This window comes from Phascolarctos cinereus, unplaced genomic scaffold (genome assembly GCF_003287225.1).
Source record: "Phascolarctos cinereus isolate Bilbo 61053 unplaced genomic scaffold, phaCin_HiC Scaffold_2;HRSCAF=192, whole genome shotgun sequence".
NCBI lineage: Eukaryota > Metazoa > Chordata > Mammalia > Diprotodontia > Phascolarctidae > Phascolarctos > Phascolarctos cinereus.
The window spans coordinates 140,647,484-140,666,799 of NW_027555625.1; the positions used below are offsets into that span (position 1 = coordinate 140,647,484).

Sequence of the window (19,316 nt, forward strand, 5' to 3'; positions counted from 1 at the left end):
TAGGGAACCATGGGGGCCCCATTGTGCACCATTGACCTGGTCTTGGTGCTGGCCGGAGTGAGGATTTGCTGCATGGCCTCATTGCTGGGAAGCAAAGCTGAATACAATAACCAGACCAGGTGTGTGGGGAGGTGTGTGTAGGGGGGAAAAGACTGGATAAAAACTTCAGGGATGTCCTTGGGTGCACAGAGAAGGGTTGGAACCTAAGTGCTTAACATTCCCTTTCAATGTGAGAAGCCAACAGGGAAAGCTGAGGGGGAGGTGAGAGGGGCGAGGATGTGCCTTATTACCTGGTACATAATGCTTTGTAGTGTTTGATTCTCATAACAATACCTTGAGGAAGTAGGAAAGGAATGATCAGCCCACATCTTAGTGATAAAGAAACTTAAGCTCAGGATAGGAAAATGTCCAAGAATCATATATTAAGCCTGTGGCTGAGCTGGGACTAGAACTTGGGTGTTCTAGCTCTCAAGTCCAGAGCTCTTAGTCTGTGTTCTCTGGGTGATCTCTCTGTGGCTGGTGGGATTTGGGTTCAGAGGACGGGAAAGCCAAGGACTGGGCATCAGATAAATGGATTTCGAGGGAACTGAAGAATGGCTTCTTTGATTTTTCCCTCCTTAGCTCAGATATTTTTGGTGGGTCAGAGTGGAGAGTCCCATGTGAGATAGGATGAAGACTTTGTGGCAATAGGGGAAGGATGTTCCAGTGAAGTCTTGTTAGCAAACCTCTCAACTTTTGGGTTGGGGGGAGAAGTAGGTGTGAGACAGCTCCTGCTGGGGGGAGGAGTGTTGAACTTGGCACTAGAGATTAACCAATACCAAGGTCACTTCTCACTTCCATCATCTCCTGGCCCCCCTGCAGGTATAAATAAATCTGCCCCTTCTGCCCACTTCTGCTCCATACAGGGAGGATGAGCACAACCTTACATTGAGGAAAATTGAGGCAACACTGATAAAACAGGGAGTTTTGGTGGGCATTGGTGTAGAACTTTATACTTTGTAATAGCATAGAATCAGAGGATAGAGCTGGAAGAAGTTTTAAAGTTCACTCAGAACAGCACCAGCCTCTTACATCAGAGGAAACTGAAGCTTAATAAAGGGGTGACTTACCCAAGAGCACAAAGTGAAGGACAGACCCAGAAGGAGAACCCACAGATCCTGAGGCAGCGGGTGACCACAGTAGATAGACTGCTGGGCCTGGAGTCAGGAAGACCCTGGGCAAGTCAGGTAACATCTTGGCCTCAGTTTCTTCATCCGTGAGATGGGGATAGTAATAGCACCTACTTCCCAAGGCTGTCGTGAGGATTAAATGAGATTATTTGTAAAAAGAGCTTAGCACAGTGACTGGTAAGGGCTATATAAATGCTTGTTTCCTTCTACTCCCCTTCTCTTGACTTCCAGTCTTGTGTACTTTCCACATACTACCTGGGCCATATGGCCTTTCTTCCCCCTCTCCCTGACCTTTGGGTGTGGGAAGGACAGAAGGGGAAGGAGGACAAGCCTGGGGTAGAGATGAGAAGGGAGGAGTACAGCCCTTCCCAGCTGGACGAAGGCAAGAAGATTGTGGAGACCCCGGGCTGGGTAAAGGGCTAAGCACTGGCGATAGGCACTTCCTTCATGAAGAGGAATTGTCCATGGGCTTATGGACCTTGGATCTCTCCCACTAACTGATCACTCAGTGGAAATGGACCAGAAACAGGCAGGGACTGACACCCTGCCATTTTCTTGGTCAGTATCCTGACTTCTTAGTCCTTATCTCACCCTTTCCTGTTACCTGTGAAGAAAAGTAACTTCCCACCTCGGGGGAAGAGAAAGAGAGCAGGGAGAGAGGGAATACAATATTGCATGCTCAGAGAATTTGAGTTACCAATCCTCCAGGCCAGGAAAAACCACAGAGAGAAGTGCCCTGGCTGACAAAGGAGCCCATGATTTCCAGTGCTCCCCCATACTGCTCTCGAAAGTCATTGGTGAGCCTTAAGACGAGGGCTGAACTCGGACCATATTAGTATCTGGGGATAGCCAGCTGTTACAACTGTCACCTTTGCTTCTCTGAGATGTAAGCCCTTTGAGCTATAAAACTTTTTCTGTGATGTTTAAAAAACTCCCTGGGCATTGCAAGCACACACATACACACCCCATGACTAAGGAAGAACTAGTCAAAAGATCCTCCAGCCTTCCCCATTAATATAGCAAAGCAAGTAACGATGGGGGAAGGGGTGTTACTGACAGCTTTGGGGATTCACTGTAGTTCAAGGAGATGAGAGAATGCCAAAGGTGAAAGAAAGCTTCCTCCTTCCCAACCTCACATAAATAAATAAATTCATTTCCTCCACTCTGCTCTTTCTGGCTGAATTTGGAAGAACCCCAGGGGACAGGATGCAAAAAATATTGGGGTTCAAGTGTGAAGGTAACTTCCCCCAAGCTTGAGGCCTTTCCCCACTTAGACACTCACACACACCCATACACACTCAATCACACACGCTCACATACTTGCATTCACACACTCATACACACACTCATTCACACTCACACTCATTCACACACACTCACACACACTCATTAATACACACATACACAGCTGGGTGTCACTAGGATTACTATGCCCAAATTCAACTTCAGGAAGTTGATGATAAAGTTTCCCTATCCCTCACCTTTCAGCATCTTAAAAAACTTAACAGATATCTTCTGGTATCTATCTATGCTAGGCACAATATAAAATAAGGAGGAAAAATATATGAAAAAAAGCCTTCAGGAAGCTTCTAAAAGGAGAAGGGCCATACCAGAGAGCGGTATGACAGGGAATAAAATCAAGCACCAGGTGGAATAGGATTCTGTCACCTTGCAAAGGGACATTGAAGAAGATGGGCATTGGCTTTCACATAGCTAGCTTAGAAGAAAATGTTGCCAGCCCTATGCCCACCCCACCCCCCACCACTCCAACTCCCAGGTCTCCCTTTGAACTCCACTCCTAGTTGACCTGGAGAAGTCCTTGTCACAAGGCAGTGGCACTGACCCCAGTCACAAAACTCAGAAGACATTAAGGACCCCACCCCCAGACCCTACTTGGAGCACCTGCTGGCTCTCAGGCCAGAGTTAACCCCTCCCTCCCCTGTGGGCAGACCTTGGTGGAAGTGGGAGAGAGAAAGGGAGGCCATGGAAGTGACTGGCTTAGAGCCATGCCCACCCCCTACTCCCACCCCCCAAAAAGGTTCTTCCTTTAAAGGCCTTAAAGGATTCCCTGCACACAGCAGGGGGAAAAGTTTGGGGAAGATACCTACCCTGTCCCTGACAGCTTCAACTCATTGTTCAGGGGACCGAGACACAACTTGGGGAAAAGGAGGAGTTGACTCTATCCTGGGTCTGTGGGAAAGACAGGAATGATGGAAACTAAGGGGACCAGCCTGCTTAGCAGGAAGGCTCTACTGGTTCCAACCTCTGGATAGCCCAGTAGAAAAGAGAGATAGAGGGGGGAAAAGAGAAAGAACACCCACTACCCCCCCGCCCAGTTCCTCCTCCCTCTTTTACCCCCACCCCCACCCCCAAGTCTGGAGTTTTGCAGTCACACTGAGACTGGAAGGTGGACAGCTCACACCTCTGCTCTCCCTGTTACTCCCTCCTCCTCTCCTCCTCCTCCTCCCCTTCCTCCTCCTCCTTCTCCCTCTCCTCCTCTCCCCCCCCCCCAGGACCTGTGGTTCAAAGATCTTTGGTTGTTCTGGGACTCTACCTCAGGGGCTGTCCACATCTGCTACTGAGTTTTGGGGGGAGAGGGGGCATCCTCCCCAAGAAATCTCTCCAGTGATGGGAGCCTCCTGTCTCCTGGCCAGCCTCACTCTGTAAGTCTGTGTGTGCTGACTTGAATTTTGTTACCATTTCCAGCCTTGATGGAGGTTTAATCTTAACTCGGACTCCAGGACTGCCCACTCTGACTAGATGGGAGGGGGTGTGTGTGTGTGTGTGTGTGTGTGTGTGTGTGTGTGTGTGTGTGTGTGTGTGTGTAAGCAGCAACCAAATCCTGAATTTGTTTTCTCTCTCTCTATGCAGATGCTTTCAGCTCCTGATCCTCTGCTGCTGCCAAACCCAGGTAGGCATGAGCTCCCCACTATCTTTTTTCTCCTTTACCCCCAATCTGGCTACTTTGTCAGGGGATGGGAGGATGGTAGAGTATTATGGTATCTGGCCCAACTGGGTATACTGTATGGTTTGATATCATGCAATATGATGGAGTGGACAAAGTAAGGAGGATGGAGACTGAAAGATTGTACCACTTGAGTTTCCCCTACCCCCCCTGCTCTACCTCTGCCTGATCTCACCTGCCTCAGTTGTTCAATTGTTGTCCTCTTTTCATCTCATTTCTTTATCTGAGTCTCCCACAATCTTAAGGGGAACCCAAGACAGAAAGGCAAAAGCCTGGGTGGGAGAGATGAATGTGGCAAGATGCCCCCCTTGCAACAGTTGTCCAAGGGGATCGATTTCATTTTGAAACCAATTTTATGCCCCACCACCACCACCAATGTATGTGAACAAGGTAGGCCCAGGGCCCATATCACCTATGGAACATCTTCCTGCAAATCTTGGTGGGAGGCATCCACGAAATGCCCAGGGCAGGTTGCAGGGACTCCAAGCCTGCGGGGCAATAGGGGTCAAGCCCAAAGCAGTTTGGTTGGGATTGCATCCAGAATTTGTTTTATACAAATGCTCCCTCTGTCACCTCCACCACCACCTCCACTGCCTCTACCCTGGCTATAGGTCTCCTCCTGTCTATTCCACCTCCCCCCACTCCAAGCTTCAGCCCCTTCTTGATGCTGGGTCCTTTTTTGTGATCCTCCATAAAAGTGCAACTATTAAAATGCACTGGTCCAGAACCGTGCCGGAGAGCTGGCCTGCCTAGTGTTCCCAAGGCTGAGGCTGGGGGCTTCCCTTCACATCCAGTTGGGACTTTTTTTGAAGGTAAATGCCTTTTCTCTGGGAGAGGGAAAGGGGCTGCCTTTGAAGCAGTGGGGGGGTGGGAGAGAGAGACACCCCCCCCTTTTTTTCCTTCCCCCTTTTGCTCCAACCCCATTCCAGGCCTTTTGCTTCACACATCCAAGGAGAGTGAGAAGAAAGCCTTGGCCTGACTGTAGGGGGGGCTGGGGGTGGGACCCAACCTGTTCTGGAAGGGGAATTAGCACAATGGTGCCGAGGGACTGGGCGTTTATTGCCCGGCCTGAGGCCCCATTCAGTTGGAAGGGAAGGTGGCAAAGCCCTCCTTTTCCCCCTTGAAGTGCCCCCCGCTCCCCCTGTGGGGGGAGGTAAGCAGGCCGGACTATAGCCATGCTTGAGGGGCTGCCTGACAAGCAGCTGTCTGAGGCGGGTAGAAGGGGAGGTTCCCCCCACAGCGGGGACATTAAAGAGCTGGGCAAGGTCCCACGGGGAGAGCGGCTTGTGGGCTGTGGGCCGTGGGGGCGTGGGGCTGCCTTTGTGCAGGGCTGGGGGGATAGGAAGAAGGGGAGAGCTGGGGGGGGGCTGATGGCCCCTCCCTCTGCTTCTGACCTGGAACGGACAGGGAGAATAAGGCTGCCTGCCAAGAAGGGCGGAGGGAGCTGAACCTGAGCCAGGAGGCTTGAGGGGTTCAGGGAGAAGGGGCCAGCCCCAAGCCAAGGCCTGGTCCCAGCCAGCTGGCCTCACTTCTCACACAGCAGCGCTGCTGAATCCTCTCATTGTCCTGGTGGCCTCCTGGCCATTTACCTGGTCCACCTGGCAGAGTGGAGATTGGGGTGTGAGCAACAGTGAGGAGTTGGGATTGACAGGGTTAGAATTAAGAAGTAATTGGTGCTAGGGACTAGCCCAGGGGCAGAGACAAATTGCAGAAGAGGAGAGAGGAGACCTGAGCCTCAGGAATTAGCTTTATTCCTCAACCTCCCTTGACAAATTCCCAAATAGAATTTCCCTCTTCCATCACCCAGAAGATAGAAGGGGGCCTTCCAAGAGATTCCTCCTCTTGCAGCGACTCCATCCAGCTGATTGGGACTAGGGCAAAATCAGGGGATAGCATAGGGGCAAGAGCTGTGACTTCACTGGTATGGGGAATCCTGGGCAAGGAAACTTCTTTCACCAGTGCAAGTGAGTGTCTTCTGGGCAACTCATAGTCTAGAAAATTGCCTAGAGTGCAGTCACTTGTCTGGAGTCACAGAGTCAGTCAGGGGTGAGACTTGAACCCAGCTCCAAGGCAAATTCTTGATCCACTATACTATGCTGCCTCTAGGGATTGGATTAGATAGAGTCAGGAAATGAGTACAGAGAATATTGGAACACAGCTGAGCCAAGCTCACCAGAACCCAAATCTAGGTGGGGGGAGGGCAGATGGAATTTGGGGGAAAAGCCATGTTTGGGGACCTTGAAGAGGGAGAGAAAATGCTTTGCCTTGGGACTTTTCATAGATATGTATATGTAAAACTTGGGAGTTTATATCTATATAAATCTATATAGAATATCTATATGTATGTATGTATATATATATATATGTGTATATATATATATATATATATATATATATAATATATATATGCATGTATGTACATATACACATGCATTTAAAACAAGAACCAGCAGATAGATGGGCCAAGAACCAGTGGAAGATGACTTATAGAACAGGGAAGAGATAGGAAGACAAACATTCCTCATAGCTTATAAATACCATTTTCTAAATAAGTAAATGGAGGCTCAAACAGAAGTTACTTGCCCTAGGTCATACAAACAGTCCCAAGCAGGAACTGGACTCAAGCCTTACTACATCCATGCTTTTACCTTTCACCTGCCTGCCCCCAACTTCCACACCCCCACATCCCAACCCCGGGCTCCAGCTGTCCAGAAGAAGCAGGCAGTACTCCTGGCCAGCCTCCAGCTGTGAGAGAGGGCCAAGCAGTGGTAACTTTGTGGCCCCAAGTGTCTGCATAGGCAGAAGCAGTGAAGGTAACTGGAGTTGGCAACGTTTGTCAGCTGCTGCTGCTGCTGCTGCTGCTGCTGCTCCTTCTAGCCCAACAGGGCACCCAGACCCTAAAGTCTAGGGCAGCGACAGGACCTTTGCCAAGTCCAGGGATGGCTAGAGACCATGCACAGGAGGCTAAAGTCAAGTGGACCATCCATGGTTCAGAATTCCTGGGTCAGCTCTCTAGAAACCCACCTCCTTCTCCTGATGGTTGTCTAAAATAGAGGTTCTTAACTTTTTTGGGGGGTGGGGTGTATCCCTGTGGCAGTCTGGTGAAGCCCATGGACCCCTTCTCAAAGTAACCTTTTTGGGGGGTGGGGTGCATTCCTGTGGCAGTCTGGTGAAGCCTATGGACCCCTTCTCAGAGTAACACTTTCAAATAATTGAAGAAAATGTTAAATTGCAGTTGGAGGTTACTGAAAAATAAAGATATGATTGCTTTTCCCATCTAGGTTAATGGAGCCTCTATTTACAGACATTTTGGGAGCCCACAGACCCCAAGTTAAGATCCCCTAGTTTAAAATATGCCAATGGCTTGGTTAGGAGACCAAGAGATCCTCATAAGGCCCACCAGGATTCACTCTGTTGGTTCTTCCTGCCCCTTGCTAGGGATTTCGAAGCATATAACAGGCTTGATTTCTGTTAATGGATGTTATGTGGGAGAGGAGGGAGGAGAGGAGTTTCCTCTTCATGGTAAATAGGGCTAAGTCTGCTGAGTCCTGGCCCTTAACCCTACTTCCATTCCCATATCTGAATTACATATTTTCTCTTTCTCTTTCTCTCATGTGTTTTTCCATTCTCCATCTCCCTACCTCCACCTGGCTTGGCAGGAGCGCAGGGACCTGGAAGTGATATTCCCCTTATTCCCACGGAAAGTGGGAAGCAGGATACCTGAGCTCTTTTCCCAGTTCTAAGGCTCATTCACTGTGTGACTTTGGGCAAATCATTTACCTTCTCTGGGCCCATATTTACTTATCTAAAAAATGAAGAGGTTAGGTTAGATTCCCCCCGCCCCCCATCCTAGAAAGAATGGAAATGAGAAGAAAGAGAAGCATATGGGTGAGGGTGTAGTGTCCTTGTTCAGCCACTGAACATATGGAGCATGGAATCTTCTATCTTTTCCTTTCTCAGGCTTTTGAGCACATGCTTACATGTTCCTCATAGTTCCTGCTCCACCCTTTACCTTCGTATCCCCACCAAGACCAACCTCACCCTTTACTCCTTCTCCTTTGGGGTGGGCCGGTAGTGGTATTGCCCAAAGCAAATTGACACTATTTTTCCCTTGGTAATTGTAAAGGGGGAGAATCACCCGTCTCCTAATTTTAACCAGTATGTGAGGGACCAGGGTGCCATGACTGACCAGCTGAGCCGGCGGCAGATCCGAGAATACCAGCTCTACAGCCGGACCAGCGGCAAGCATGTTCAGGTCACTGGGCGCCGCATCTCCGCCACTGCTGAGGACGGCAACAAGTTTGGTGAGACCCAATCCGTTTTTCCCCAGCCCTACCCCCGCCTCCTCAATCTTGACAAGGGATACACAAATGTCATTTGGGTAACAATGACCTCTGTTGAGGGTGAACAGGAAGGGATCAAATGCTCACACCGAGGAGGGATGGGGGTGGTTGGGGAGAGTGAACCTGACTCTGGGATTGTGGTGGATCATTGTGATGAGAAACAAAGATAGATGAATACCTGCCCAACTCTAGCCTGCCTGAAAGTAGTTTCTTCCCCCTTCCCTGCCCACTGCACTATGAGGGGTGGAGGGCCCAGGCCTGCAGCCCCGACGGACGGATCTCTCTCTCTCTCTCCCTCCCTTCTTCTCTGCACCTCCAACCAAACCCCAACCTCCAAAACAGCCAAGCTCATAGTGGAAACAGATACATTTGGCAGCCGGGTTCGCATCAAGGGGGCTGAGAGTGAGAAATACATCTGCATGAGCAAGAGGGGAAAACTCATTGGGAAGGTGAGGCCTTGGTGGGAAAAGGGGTTCATGGGTGGGAGTGAGAATTGAGTTTCACGGCACAGGTATCTGTGGTGGGTGGGATGGGCAGGGCTGGAATGGATGCAGTCTATGGCATCCCTCCTCCCTCTGCTGGCCACCTTGGTCAGCACACCTTGGTGGAGACCGCCCTAGGAACAGCGGTAGGGAGGGATCCTTGAACACCTGCTCCTCCATCTCTTTCTCCAATTCCTCCTTCATTTCTGGCCCACTCTCTTGTTTCTCCTTTGGACTCTTAAATGAGCAATCCCACCTGTTCCCTGAGCCTCAATAAGTAAACTTTTCTCCCCCACCCATCTGAGAGTGTTTTTGAAGAGAACCCCTATGTTTATAGATTATCCTTATGTATTATTAATATAATATTATATTAATCTATAGATTGTTAATATAATCTGTAGATTACATTAATAAATTGTGTTTTTTGAGCACGTACTACATGTACAAGCCTTGGGCTCTGTGAGGTGGGTAATGGAGGGTAAAGAAGGGATATAATGAAGTATCAGCATTTATACACTAGGCAAGATTTGGAAATTAGGTCCTTCCTATAACTTCTTTTTAACACCTAGAACCTAAAGTAATTATAAAAAATGAACAGCTAAATGCTGTCTTACATAGAATTTTCTGGCATTTAAAACATTCATTTTTTAAACCATATATTAAAAAAATGTCTTTCATTGCATCTTTCTGAGTGTTGGGCTCAAGGCACCAGCCTACCCCTGTCCGAAAGCTGCCTGAATATTCAAGAGGACAATCTGTATTGACTAAGTGCAGTAAGACTGTAGGGAAAGAAACTTAAAACTCCAGAAGGATCCTCTGAACCCCCACAACAACCTCCCCATTAGAGATGGGTGGGTGGTAGCTCCCATCTATCTCCTTACCCTTTCATTTCTGAGAACACACTCCATAAAGGCTGCTGGCAGAATCGCTAAGGTGTCGGGGCTAAATGCAGAGTTTCCGAAGGGCTACACCCATGGCATCCCTATAGAGATATAATTGGGTTCACTGGGACTCCCCCACCCCAGAACCCCTTTTCCTCCTCCCTCAGCCCAGCGGGAAGAGCAAAGACTGCGTGTTTACAGAGATTGTGCTGGAGAATAACTACACAGCCTTCCAGAATGCCCGCCATGAGGGCTGGTTCATGGCTTTCACCCGCCAGGGCCGGCCCAGGCAGGCCTCCCGCAGCCGGCAGAACCAGCGGGAGGCTCACTTCATCAAGCGTCTCTACCAGGGCCAGCTGCAGTTCCCCAACCATGGGGAAAGGCAAAAGCAGTTTGAGTTTGGTGGGATCAGCACCAACCCGCCGGACCAAGCGCACCCGGCGACCCCAGCCCCTCACGTAGTCGGGGGAAAGAGGGGGCGCCCTGGCCCAGAGCCAACCCCCCCACCCCCGTTCCTGTAACAAGGACTGGGGTGAGGGAGGGAAGGTCACCCCCATCAGACTCACAGAGGAGCCCTATGGACCACGAGGGACTCAAGAGCTCCTCCTTCTGAAAGAGGACAGAACTGCAGCAGAAAATGGGGGAGTCTTGGGCCTTGGGGAAAACTACCAAGAAGGTGACACCCCCAGATCCCATATGGAATGGAGAGAAAGGGAGAGGGAAAGAAGGGAAGAGGAAGAGAGATGGGGAGAAATATGGGAAGAGAGAGGCGGAGAGAGGAGGGGGGAGGGGGAGAGAGAGAGAGAGGGAGAGACAGAGACAGAGACAGAGAGAGAGAGAGAGAGAGAGAGCGCGAGAGCGCGAGAGCGCTCTCCCGCTCTCAGGGCAACTAGGCAGAGCCCAAAGAGAGAACTCCAAGTGTCACTCTGAATGCAGGCACCTAGCTCCAATCTCCAGGGAAATGGAGCGGAAACGGCTCAGAAATGACACAGATATGACAGATGGACTCCAGAGTTTGCAGACACTCTTGAACAACTCTCCTCAGATTTTGCTCTGTGTTTGTCGCTATCGCTCCCCAATCTCTATTGGCATGAATACTGATTATAGGGACCAGCCTCTCCCGTCCCCCTTTTTAATAGAAAGAAGAAAAAAAAAGGCTGACCATCCTACGTGTATTTCACCATTCTGCCACTCCTCGAATAAAATCATTTTCCTGCAAAGGATACTGGCTTTTTTGTTTGTTTGGGAGGAGGGTGAAGGGAATCGAGCTCTTATAATAATCTACTAGCAACAAGCTTTCTTCTCCAAGAGGCCGGCAGAGAAGCACCTCATGCTACCTGGGGGACAGATAAGAGACTACTCTTCCCAGGGAGAGCTAGGAGCACAGTGCGGCGAGATAAGAGTGCGGAGGGGGCACCACCAGGGGCAGGGGCAGTTCTGGAGGCCGCCAGTCGGCAGCCTAGGGAAGGGCCTGGCAAACTTCCTTTTAGTGCGGTGGAGAAGGGAACCTGAACCAACCTTGGCCCAGAAACTTTGTCTTCCGGGGAGAGGGGGTGGGGGGAAGAAGGGGACTTGTCCTGGTTGTGGAGCAGGGGAGAGAAGGAAGACAGAGAGAGGCTGGAAGCCCCCACCGCCAAGAGGGGAAAGGACAGTTTTATAGTGTGACCTAGCCAAGGACTTGTAGCTTTCCTGTAGTGTGTGTGTGCGTGTGCGTGCGTGAGTGTGTGTGTGTGATGCCTGCCACCGCGGCGAAAAGTAAACCCACTAGACTAACTTGAACAAGTGTGCGGAGGGAACCAGAAAATCGGCGGAGGTGGAGAATGGCCTCAGGCAACAGCAGGGTCAGCACAGAAGAAGAGAAGTCTCTCCCTTCCTACACACACAGGCGCGCGCACGCCACACACAAACACTGCCCCCCCAACTTTGCCCAGGATGGTGCGGAGCACCCAGACCCCAGGACTGGCCCTGGCACTGCTCCAGGGCTTCGCTGAACTGGCCCAATCTCTACAGCCCGCCTCCCAGTGGCCGCCGAAACACCTGAAGCTGCGGAGGGCGAGGGTGGAAAAGATCCCCCGATACCCGCGCTTTGCTCCTCCGATCGATCGGGTGAGGCGCAATGGGAACTGGAAAGGTGGAGGTTCACAGGGCAGAGGGGATGCGGGCCGTCAAGGCTGCCCGGGGTCTCCGGGGCTGGGCTGGAGAAGCGAAGCAGACACACCTGAGTGGGAATCTCAGTGCGTGGAACAGTAGGGCCTGGTGCGCGCGGATGGCGGCAGGGAGAGACCTAAGTGAGGGGACCCCCCTCCCCTTCCCCTTCCCTGGGGTCACTCCGAGTGGCACCCTGCCAGAAACGTCTGGGTGGGTGGGTTGGCAGGGCAGTGAAGGTTTGCGTAGTCCCCCAGGGAGGGGAACTGAACCACCACAAAAAGCGGTCTTCTTTTTCCTCCCACCGTCCTTTTCCTTTTTTTTTTTTCCTGCCCTGCTTAATCTGGCAAGGTGTGAGGTCAGTTTCCCACCACCACACTGCTCCACCCCCACCCCCAAACCCCCACCCAAGGCGCTATGAGATTTCCTCCCCAGACCCTTCTTCAGGAGGCCCGACACTAGCGCAGCCCTAGGATAAGAATTCTAATCCACGCATATAAACACGCTTGTGCGCCTGCTGGCTCTGCCTCAGTTTCCCCATATGAAGGAGACTTGGACTTTCCCTTTTCCTTCTGGAGGATTTCCATTGGTGTAGTCGGGTTGAAGGTGGAATGAAGGAAAGACACCTCCCCTTCCCTAGAGTGGGAACATTAGAAGCTTGAGGGGGGAAGAGGGCAAACTCTACTTCTAAACTGGCGTGCATGGGGTGGAGGACACGACAACGACGGTGCCCTCACCACTTGTCTAGAAAAGACAAACAACCACTTCTTCCCGCCTCCAACAAACGCCCCTCACCCCTGAACTATTTAGAAAGTGGTGGCTGCGGCCAAGAGGGAGGTCCCCCAGACCCCCATGGCAGGATCCCCTCCCCCTTCCAACCTGTCATAATTGCTTTTTACCATATTGCGTTTTTTTTCTCCTCCCATCACAAAGAAGCTTAATCCTTGCCAGGAGGCTGTGGAGCTGGTGGTGGGTTGGGGGGAGGGCGAGGGTTGGGGTGAAGGGCAGCAGCAGCAACTGATAACTTTGGCGTTCAATAGACCTTTCAAAGCAGGGCCAACACCCCCCAGCCTTCCTAGAGGACAATGGTCTGAGGCCCCCCAGGTGTGACAGACTGGCTTAGGGAGCTGGGAAGGAGGTGTGTGCGCTCTAGGGCTGCCATGTAACTGGGAGTGGGGGGAGGAGGGAAGGAGAAAGTTCATGCAATCCCTCTGGCTTCTCCTGGAATTTGAGACTTTCTTTAAAACTCTTGACTGGCCTGGCCTCCCCCTACTCCCTCCCTCCCTCCGGTTAGAGACAGCTTCAAAGGTGGACCCGGGGCCTTTGTGTTGACTCCGCTTTCTTCTCTTACTTTCTCTTGTCCCCTCCCTCCCTCCCTCCCTCCCTTTCTCCCTTCCTCTCTTTGCCGTCCCCAGCAGAGACAGGCCTCTGGGGGCCAACTGGAGAAAGCTCTCACTGTTTCCTTTCTTGTTTTTTGAGGTGAGACCTGTCTGGGAGGGGCTGGGAATTGGGGGGGGAGGGGAGGAGGGAGGGCTGAGGAGGAATGTGCAGAGTGTAGTAAAAGGTGCAGTCAAGGGTGGTATCTTCATACCCCCCCCCCCAACCTCAGAAGCCTGAGTCCAGGGACTGTCCTGGGTAGAATTGGGAAGAACATAGGTCTGTTTTTGTTGGCCCTTGTCTCCACTTTCTATGCTCTTTTCTTTTTCCTCATTCTCAGTGTCCAGTGTCATCATTGTAGTATCGCTCATGCAATGGGGAAAGTGTCTGATAAACATTTATTAATTTAAAAAAATAATGATCACATAGTGTTTTAAGGTTTGCCAAGAGTTTTACATCTCATTTGATAATAACTTGAATAACATTAAGTGTATTTTAATTTGCCCCTCCCAGAAATTTTAAAGGAAACACTAATTCATACACTAAACATTTATAAAGTGCTTAATCTATGCAGGTCACAGTACTAGGCTCTGGGAATAGAGATGACCTCTGCGTGTAGGGAGCTTACACTGGGGATGGGGGTGGGGAACTAGGGAATAAAGCATGTACCAAGATAAGTATAACACAAGGAAGGGTGTGGTAGGGTGAAATTGAGATCTGGACAGATTTTGAGGAGGGAGCAGAATCATTCAGGAAGGCCGTACCAAGGAGGAGGTGGCACCTAAGCTGGGTCTAGGAGGAAGAAGGAAGATGAGAATTTTGGAACTTTGGAGATAAGAAGAGAGTTTATTTTGGGCATAATGGCTAGCCTATCCAAATGTACAGAGGGAGTAGGAAGATACACAGTGCCATGTTAAACTAGCTAATACTCCAGGCCTTCTGTAAAGTCCTTACCATAAATGACAGTGATGTGAATGAAGGCTGGAAAGGCAGGTTACAGTCAGACTGTGGAGGGCTTTTAATTCTAAGCTAAGAAATGTATAATTTATTTGATAAATAAAGGGAGTCATTGAAAGTTGTTTTGTTTTGGGTTTTTTTTTTTTTGAGATAGGGAAATGACACGGTCAGATCTGGGCCTTAGGAAGATTATTTTGGTAGCTCTATAAAGACAGACAGAGGAGGGGAAAGAGATTGTCTTGGACAGACCAGTTACAGAGCTATCACTATACTCTAGATTAGATGTATACTGAGGACATGAATTAAGGTGGTGGCAAAGATCAGTGGAGAGAAGAGGACAAGTGCAAGACATGCAAAGGGAGAGTGTAATAAATCCAAATCTCTAAAGATAGACCTTCAGTCATTGTGGTGATCAGTTGTTGGAGTTCGTTTTATTTTTGCACGAAGGCTGTGGTATGTTCCTAGAACACTCTGACCACTTTGCTAGGTGATTCTGTGCATAGAGAAAAGGTACCCCTGCTTGGTGCTTGCCTTAAGATGCTAGGTGGAAGGCATATTTATTACAGTGGCTTTGTTTTTCTTTCTTTTTCTTCCCAATGGAGGAAGATGGTAAGGAGAAAAGAATAGATTTTTGCTAATTAAAAGAAATAACTGGGCAGCTAGGTGGTGAGGTGAATAGAGCACCGGCCCTGGAGTCAGGAGGACCTGAGTTCAAATCCAGCCTCAGGCACATAATACTTCCTAGCTGTGTGACTCTGGGCAAGTCACTTAACCCCAATTGCCTCACTTAAAAAAAAGAAAAGAAAAAAAGAAAAAGAAATAACCCACAGTTTTTAAAAAGATGCTAGGCAGCAAGAACCAAGACTAGGGGTGGGTAAGGTAGGCATTGCATAAGCCATTATACATGGTATAGAGGGAGCACAAGAAAGAGACTTTTCAATACAATCTTTTACAAATGGACATTTTTAATGCAAGAAAATCTTACAGCCTGTTGGTAATTTTTTTGTGATAAATTACAATAGTGATTGTTATTAGTTAATAAAAAAAGCTGATATTAGCACCTTGAAATTCACAAAGTACTTTATATAAGTTATCATATTTGAGCTATAGGTGTTATCTCTCATACAGATTCTGTGAGGAAGGTACTACGGGTATTATCCTTTGGAAAGATAATAACTAGGGGGTCTGTTTTCAAAAGTTGCTGAGGATGCACAGATGTCTTGTTCCAGTCCTGTAAACAGATTTAGAGATTCAGAGGAGGATAGCCTGCCAAGACCAGAATAAAGGACCAAAATCACACCAGAGAGAAGAAGCCAGTGTTATGGAAGGGGCAAACAAGAGCCAGCTGACTACATCCAAGTTTTATTACTTATATGCTTTCCTACATAATTTCTTTTTTTTCCTTTTTCTCTCTCTCTCTTTTTTTTTAGGCAATTGTGGTTAAGTGACTTGCCCAGGGTCACACAGCTAATATCAAGTGTTTGGTCTGAGGGCGGATTTGAACTCAGGTCCTTCTGACTTCAGAGCTGGTGCTCTCTCCACTGTGCCACCTAGCTGCCCCTTTCCTACGTAATTTCAAGGAGGCAAACTTAGATTTGGTGAAAGGAAAAGTTTCCTAACAATTACATCTATCCCAAAGTGGAAAAGATAGTCTTGAGAAGGAATGGGTTTCTCCTCATTGGAGAGTTTCAAGGCAAGGTTGGGTGTTATTTTGTCAGCTACACTGTAGCAGGGATGTTTGTTGTTTATGAAGCATTAGAACTCCGAGATCCCTTCCAACTCTGAAAATCTATGTCACCTGGAAGAGGAAATAGACAAGTTCTGTTTGGCCTCAAGTGGCAGAACAGAAACAGTCAGTTGCAAAGAGGCAGATGTAGGCTTGATGTCAGTTACAGCTGTCCGGAAATGGAATTGGGTGAGAGCAAGAGGGCCTCTAGCAAAGGCTGAATAACCACTTCTCAGAGACAGATACAATGAAAGTCTTATTCCAGTATAACTAAGCTAGACGGGCTCTAGGTACTTGGCTGCTCTGAGGCTGTGATGCTGTGCTCTATGGTTAGTAATAATATCCTATTATAATGATGCCTCCACCTGGTTCTCCTGAGGAGTTCTGAAGCACACTATAGGAAGGAATCCTCTCTATCCTCCAGATATCCCATGTAGGCAAAGAGAAGTAAAGACAGGTAGATTAAAAAGGAAACTCACTAGAGAGGTACCCCAAAGGAAAGAATTTTCTCAGAGTAACTCAGAGGCAGAGCCAGGATTAGAAACCACACATTGGGGGTTGGGTGCAGCTAGATAGGAAAGTGACTAGAGCATCAGCTCTGGAGTCAGGAGGACCTGAATTCAAATGTGACCTCATACACTTACTAGCTGTGTGACCCTGGGCAAGTCATTTAACCCCAATTACCTTCAAAATATGAGAGAGAGAGAGAGAGAGAGAGAGAGAGAGAGAGAGAGAGAGAGAGAGAGAGAGAGAAACCACATGTTGGAAGCCATGTGGAAGTTTTAGAGCCAGCCTCTACTATTTCTGCAAGCAGAGTTCTTGCACACTAATAATGGTACCTAAGTACCTGGCCAAACAACACATATTTATTAAATGTCTACTGTATGCACAGAAGTGGGCTACGCCACTGCATAAGATACAGAAATGAATAAAACAGTCTGTGTCCTTGAGAAGTCTAGCTTCTGTTGGGGAGAGAAGATTCCCAAGAGTTAGGACTATAAAGTAGTCCTATATAGTCTCTCTTTGTGCTGGGGGAAGTTCAGAAGACATTACCATGGACTGAAGTAGTCAAGGAAAGCTTTCTGGTGGGGGAGGAGAGACTCAAGCTGTTTCTTGAAGGATATTTATTAAATGAATGGATTTCCATGAGTGCATGAAAAAGGAGAGGAATGAGGAAGACCTACTTGGGGAAATAACAGCAGGAGCAAAGATTTGGGGACAGAAAAGCATCAGGTTCATTCTGGAGTAAGTACACCCTGCTGGTTACCATAAAAGGTTTATGAAGGGGAGTAGGGACAGAAAAGTAGCCTGGACCCAATCCTGGAGGATTTTGAGTGCCAGGAACCTCTTGGAGACTCAGTTTCCTCATATGTAAAATAAGAGGTCAGAGTAGGTCTGAGGACCTTTGCAAAAGGTCAAGATTCTTTTCATCCATGTCTTTATCATGTTGGGCAGTGAGAAAGATTTTTGAGCAGGGGAGTGATATGATGAAAGCATTTTCTTAAAAAAGATGAATCTGCTAATAGTATACAAGCTAGCTTGGACAGGGAGAGACAGTGGTGGTGGCTGTGGTTATGAAGTCATTGACCTAAGTGGCTAGGAAGTGGGGGATGGCCTTGAGGTGGTTCTCTGGATCACTTCCCGGAAATGGCAGAGCCTTCCTCTGACCTGGGGCTTCTCATATCCCAGTGCCTTTACCACCGACCCCCAGGCTGCCTATGTGGCCTACGGTTATCGTGAGGATAAAATGAGACAGTGGATCTTTAAATGCTCTGCAGAATGTAAAGCACTGCACACATGTTTTATTAACAACAAAAACAATGATTGGGTGGGTGCGAATAAGGAAGGCTATGAGCCTATCACTGGACTGTTTTGGAGTTTTAGAGTCATTCTAAAAAGCTGTCGACATTTGGCAAACATTTAAATCCCAATTAGTTTTTGGTCTAGTGGAGAGACAGTGAGGAGAGAGCATTGGATTTTGAGCCAGAGAACCTGGGTCCGCTTTTCTGAACTGTGTGATCATGGTCTAGTCACTTCCCCTCCATGGGCCTCAGTTTATCCATCTGTGAAATGAGGGTTGAGATAAGTGGTTCTCTGATTTTGGGGTTCCATCATTCTTTTGTACTCTTTTCTTTTACCCTTTTATACTCTTAAAAATTATTGAGGGTCTCTCAAAACTTTTGTTTATGTGGGTTACTTCAGCATTTACTAGAAATTAAAATGTCTTTGTATTGTGAAAATAGTTTTGGTGTCACTGACCCCCTAAAAGAGTCTGGAGGACCCTCTGGTAGTCACCAGACTACCCTTTGAGAACTGCTGGACTAAATGGAAGCTCTAGATCCTATAACCTAGGTCCCTGTCCCTCTTCTTTCCTCTTCATGCCTCTTTGCCCAATGTCACAGGCACTCAGAACATTTTTTTCCTGATTATTCCAAGATTTCATAGGCAGGGCCTTAACTACTACAGAATGGATGGGCTTGGCCAAGGGTAGGAACCTGGGGCCTAAAGGCCCCATGTGGTCCTCTAGATCCTCAAGTATGGCTGTACTTGGGCTTGGCTATAGGGCACTGGTGTGCCTATGCTTTCTTCCAGTGACTGAGTGGGTGAGAATAGCTAAGGCTGTGAGCATATCATTAGAATGTTGATCCCGTTTTGACCACCAGTGCCACCCCACTCCCCAAAATCCATTCGCTTCTCAGGGCCATCCTTCCTTCTCCCTCCGTCGATATAAGGGCCACCAGATTCTCTGGGAAGCAGGCTGCCCTCTTTCGCAACACAACTTGACCAGCAGTTGGACTGTACTCTCCAAAACTGCCTACGACCACTCCTACCACCTCATATTTTTTGTCCTAGCTAGGGCTCTAACAGTAGGCCATCAGGATCTAATCATAAGCTGAAGCAACAGGTAGGTAACTGACTGTTACCAGGTGCCATGACAGCAAATTTGGGTCAATCACTGATTGTAATTTTAAATAATCATTAGGCCATATCCACATAGGTATCTGATCATGTCTCCACTATTGAAAAATTTGGATTCTTTTTCCCTACATCATTCTCCCTTTTCCTCCTCCCTCCTCTCTGGAATCAAACTCGGTTAATGGTTAATATTTAACCTCCATTAGGGAAGCTTCCCTCCTTCCAGCCTCCCTCAGCAGGGCCTAGGAAGCCTTGAGAGGGGGATGGGAGAGGGGGCAGGAGGAATGTGTGATAGGCAAAGGGGAGCACTGGAGTGAGACTGAAAAACCCCACTGCGCAGGCCTAGGCCCTGAGG

At 48.6% G+C, this 19,316-nt stretch overlaps 2 protein-coding genes across 2 annotated transcripts in view; both read left to right on the plus strand.

Moving 5' to 3' along the window:
• The first annotated feature begins 8,242 nt into the window (after positions 1-8,242).
• FGF17 (fibroblast growth factor 17) lies at positions 8,243-11,060 on the plus strand. Its single transcript, XM_020975734.2, is given in 4 exon segments — positions 8,243-8,438; positions 8,820-8,926; positions 10,008-10,241; positions 10,243-11,060. Coding segments are annotated over 4 exon segments (525 nt in total). The 5' UTR covers positions 8,243-8,314; the 3' UTR covers positions 10,303-11,060.
• A 449-nt stretch (positions 11,061-11,509) lies between these two features.
• DMTN (dematin actin binding protein) overlaps positions 11,510-19,316 on the plus strand; it is a 44,765-nt gene continuing 36,958 nt past the window's right edge. Inside the window, exon 1 of the mRNA XM_020975717.2 lies at positions 11,510-11,946. The gene's annotated coding sequence lies outside the window, so the exon portion shown is untranslated. The remainder of the gene's footprint in view (positions 11,947-19,316) is intronic.